Here is a 2,005-nt window from a genome sequence, read left to right as displayed (position 1 = left end):
TGTGTGTTTCCAATTATTTTCTATGGTTATATGAACAAATTGTTTCGATATTGCGAACTAGACTTGTACTCTACTCATAATAACTTCAAACCAAGTTCAGGATTTTATAGAAGAATGTCACACGTAATAGAAAACTGGCCCGATTATTAAATGGCATTTTGATTGGACATCAATAGCATAATTCATTTAGAAGGTTTGGTTTTTATATATTTAGCAAAATAATTTGGCTTACATGCAAACATGTTGATAACGTGTAAACTGTATACGATAATCGCCTAGAATTTTGATATATAAATGTTAAACTAAATCTTACCCAATTTAAATAGTGCAGCATAGATTTTAGGTTCAATTACCATTGTTATATACAAAAATTTTGTCTTAATTTTTACATGTCCTTATGCAGGAATCTGATACATATATTGAATTCGGTAATGATCAAGTCATTTCAAGTTTAACAAATAAAATATTTTAAATCCTAAGATGAATGACAAATAATTTTACCCATTATTGAACACTTTAGGGGAGGCCGGTCCTCTAAGACCTTCTAATATAGACACGATTTCCCACAAAAAAAATAAAAATTTGCAATAAAAAAAAATCAAATTCAAATAAAAATTAAGATTTTATGTCTAACATCAATCATTGATTTATTTACCAAGACGAAAAAAAAACCAGTATTATTTCATCCTTCTGTTAAATCATCTGAATAAAATAACCAAATTGATGGTGGTTTTATATCATGTTTTTCTGGTAATATTCCATTTTCCGTCAAAGTAAAATTTAAATTTAAACGCCCCGAAATTGAACAATTTTTAGAATTTTTTCTCCAAATATAACTACCACAATGACTGTTATATTTTTTATATTTTTTCATGATATCATAAATTTTATCTTCTTCACACACTACAATACAATGAATTTTCCCAGTTAAAGTATTTATAATTCGTATTGATCTTTCCATTATTGTTATTTTGCCAATATGATATTTTGAATCTATACTCCAAATTTTATGGGACTTTCCTGTTATACTTTCAGTAATCGGTGGGAAAAGTACTCTTGGTTGGCCAGTATTTATTGAAATTTCTGTTTTTGGTAAAAGATTTTTATGAAAATATTTACTCAAATCTTTTCCACCAAAAGCCAATAAATAATTCATTGTTATGTTCCAGGTATTGTTTCTTAATTTAGAAATGATAAATGATGTTAAATCTAAAACATTTCCATGTATAATAATCCAAAAATCATGTGGCTTATTATGAATGACAACTTCATCGCGTATAAAAAATTTGCACTTTGGAATGTCAAAGTAGGGCATAATTATAGACTGAGCATTAACATATCAAAACTATCGATTTTAAACGACAAAGTCAGATGGAAAATATACACACTATTAAATTAATTTGAAACTGAAATTTGATTTGAAAATATCGGAAGACAAGTTGTAATTAAAAAATTTTGACAATTAAAAATTTTAAAATAATTTTGACAATTCAAAATTAAAAAAAAATTTCAATAATTTTTACATTCAAAGTGAGAAAGGAATTTAAGGAATATCTACTTTTTTCACCGACAACATGCTGAATCGGCTTGTGCATTTTTGTCCGCCCGTCTATTCAAATTTTCACAAATGTGTTATAAAAGCAAATGTCCGTATCATTTTTAAATTCATACCGACCAAGGCAGTTTTTCGCATTATAGCCATTAATTTTAAGGGGAATGACCAAAAGTCATTCGGTAATATCTTAAAATCTATTCATAATTTTGATTTAATGCTGATGATGAATGTTGAAATTGGGCATAAATTAATTAAGCAATTACACTACCATTCTGGGAAATATAAGCTGCCAATATGCCATAATATAATTTCTAAAATAACTTCATTGATTTTGGAAATATTCAAACAACATTGCTCAATATTGGACGAGAACTATTTCAGTAAGAAGATCGCTATGGAAAAAATGATTGGTTGCATTAAGCAACTCTACCCACTTAGCTTCTTTCCAAC

The 2,005-nt window shown here is 27.4% G+C and overlaps 1 protein-coding gene across 1 annotated transcript; it reads right to left on the bottom strand.

The window, feature by feature from the left end:
* Positions 1-682: 682 nt before the first annotated feature.
* On the bottom strand, positions 683-1,315 carry LOC129613943 (cytochrome b5 domain-containing protein 1). Its single transcript, XM_055528292.1, has one exon. It carries the CDS (start codon positions 1,313-1,315, stop codon positions 683-685), a length of 633 nt encoding a protein of 210 aa, XP_055384267.1.
* Positions 1,316-2,005: the final 690 nt, after the last annotated feature.

Source organism: Condylostylus longicornis, unplaced genomic scaffold (assembly GCF_029603195.1).
Source record: "Condylostylus longicornis isolate FDR11 unplaced genomic scaffold, ASM2960319v2 ptg000098l, whole genome shotgun sequence".
Lineage (NCBI taxonomy): Eukaryota > Metazoa > Arthropoda > Insecta > Diptera > Dolichopodidae > Condylostylus > Condylostylus longicornis.
The sequence above is the reverse complement of the archived record's forward strand: the minus strand, read 5'-3'. Positions and strand labels throughout refer to the sequence as shown.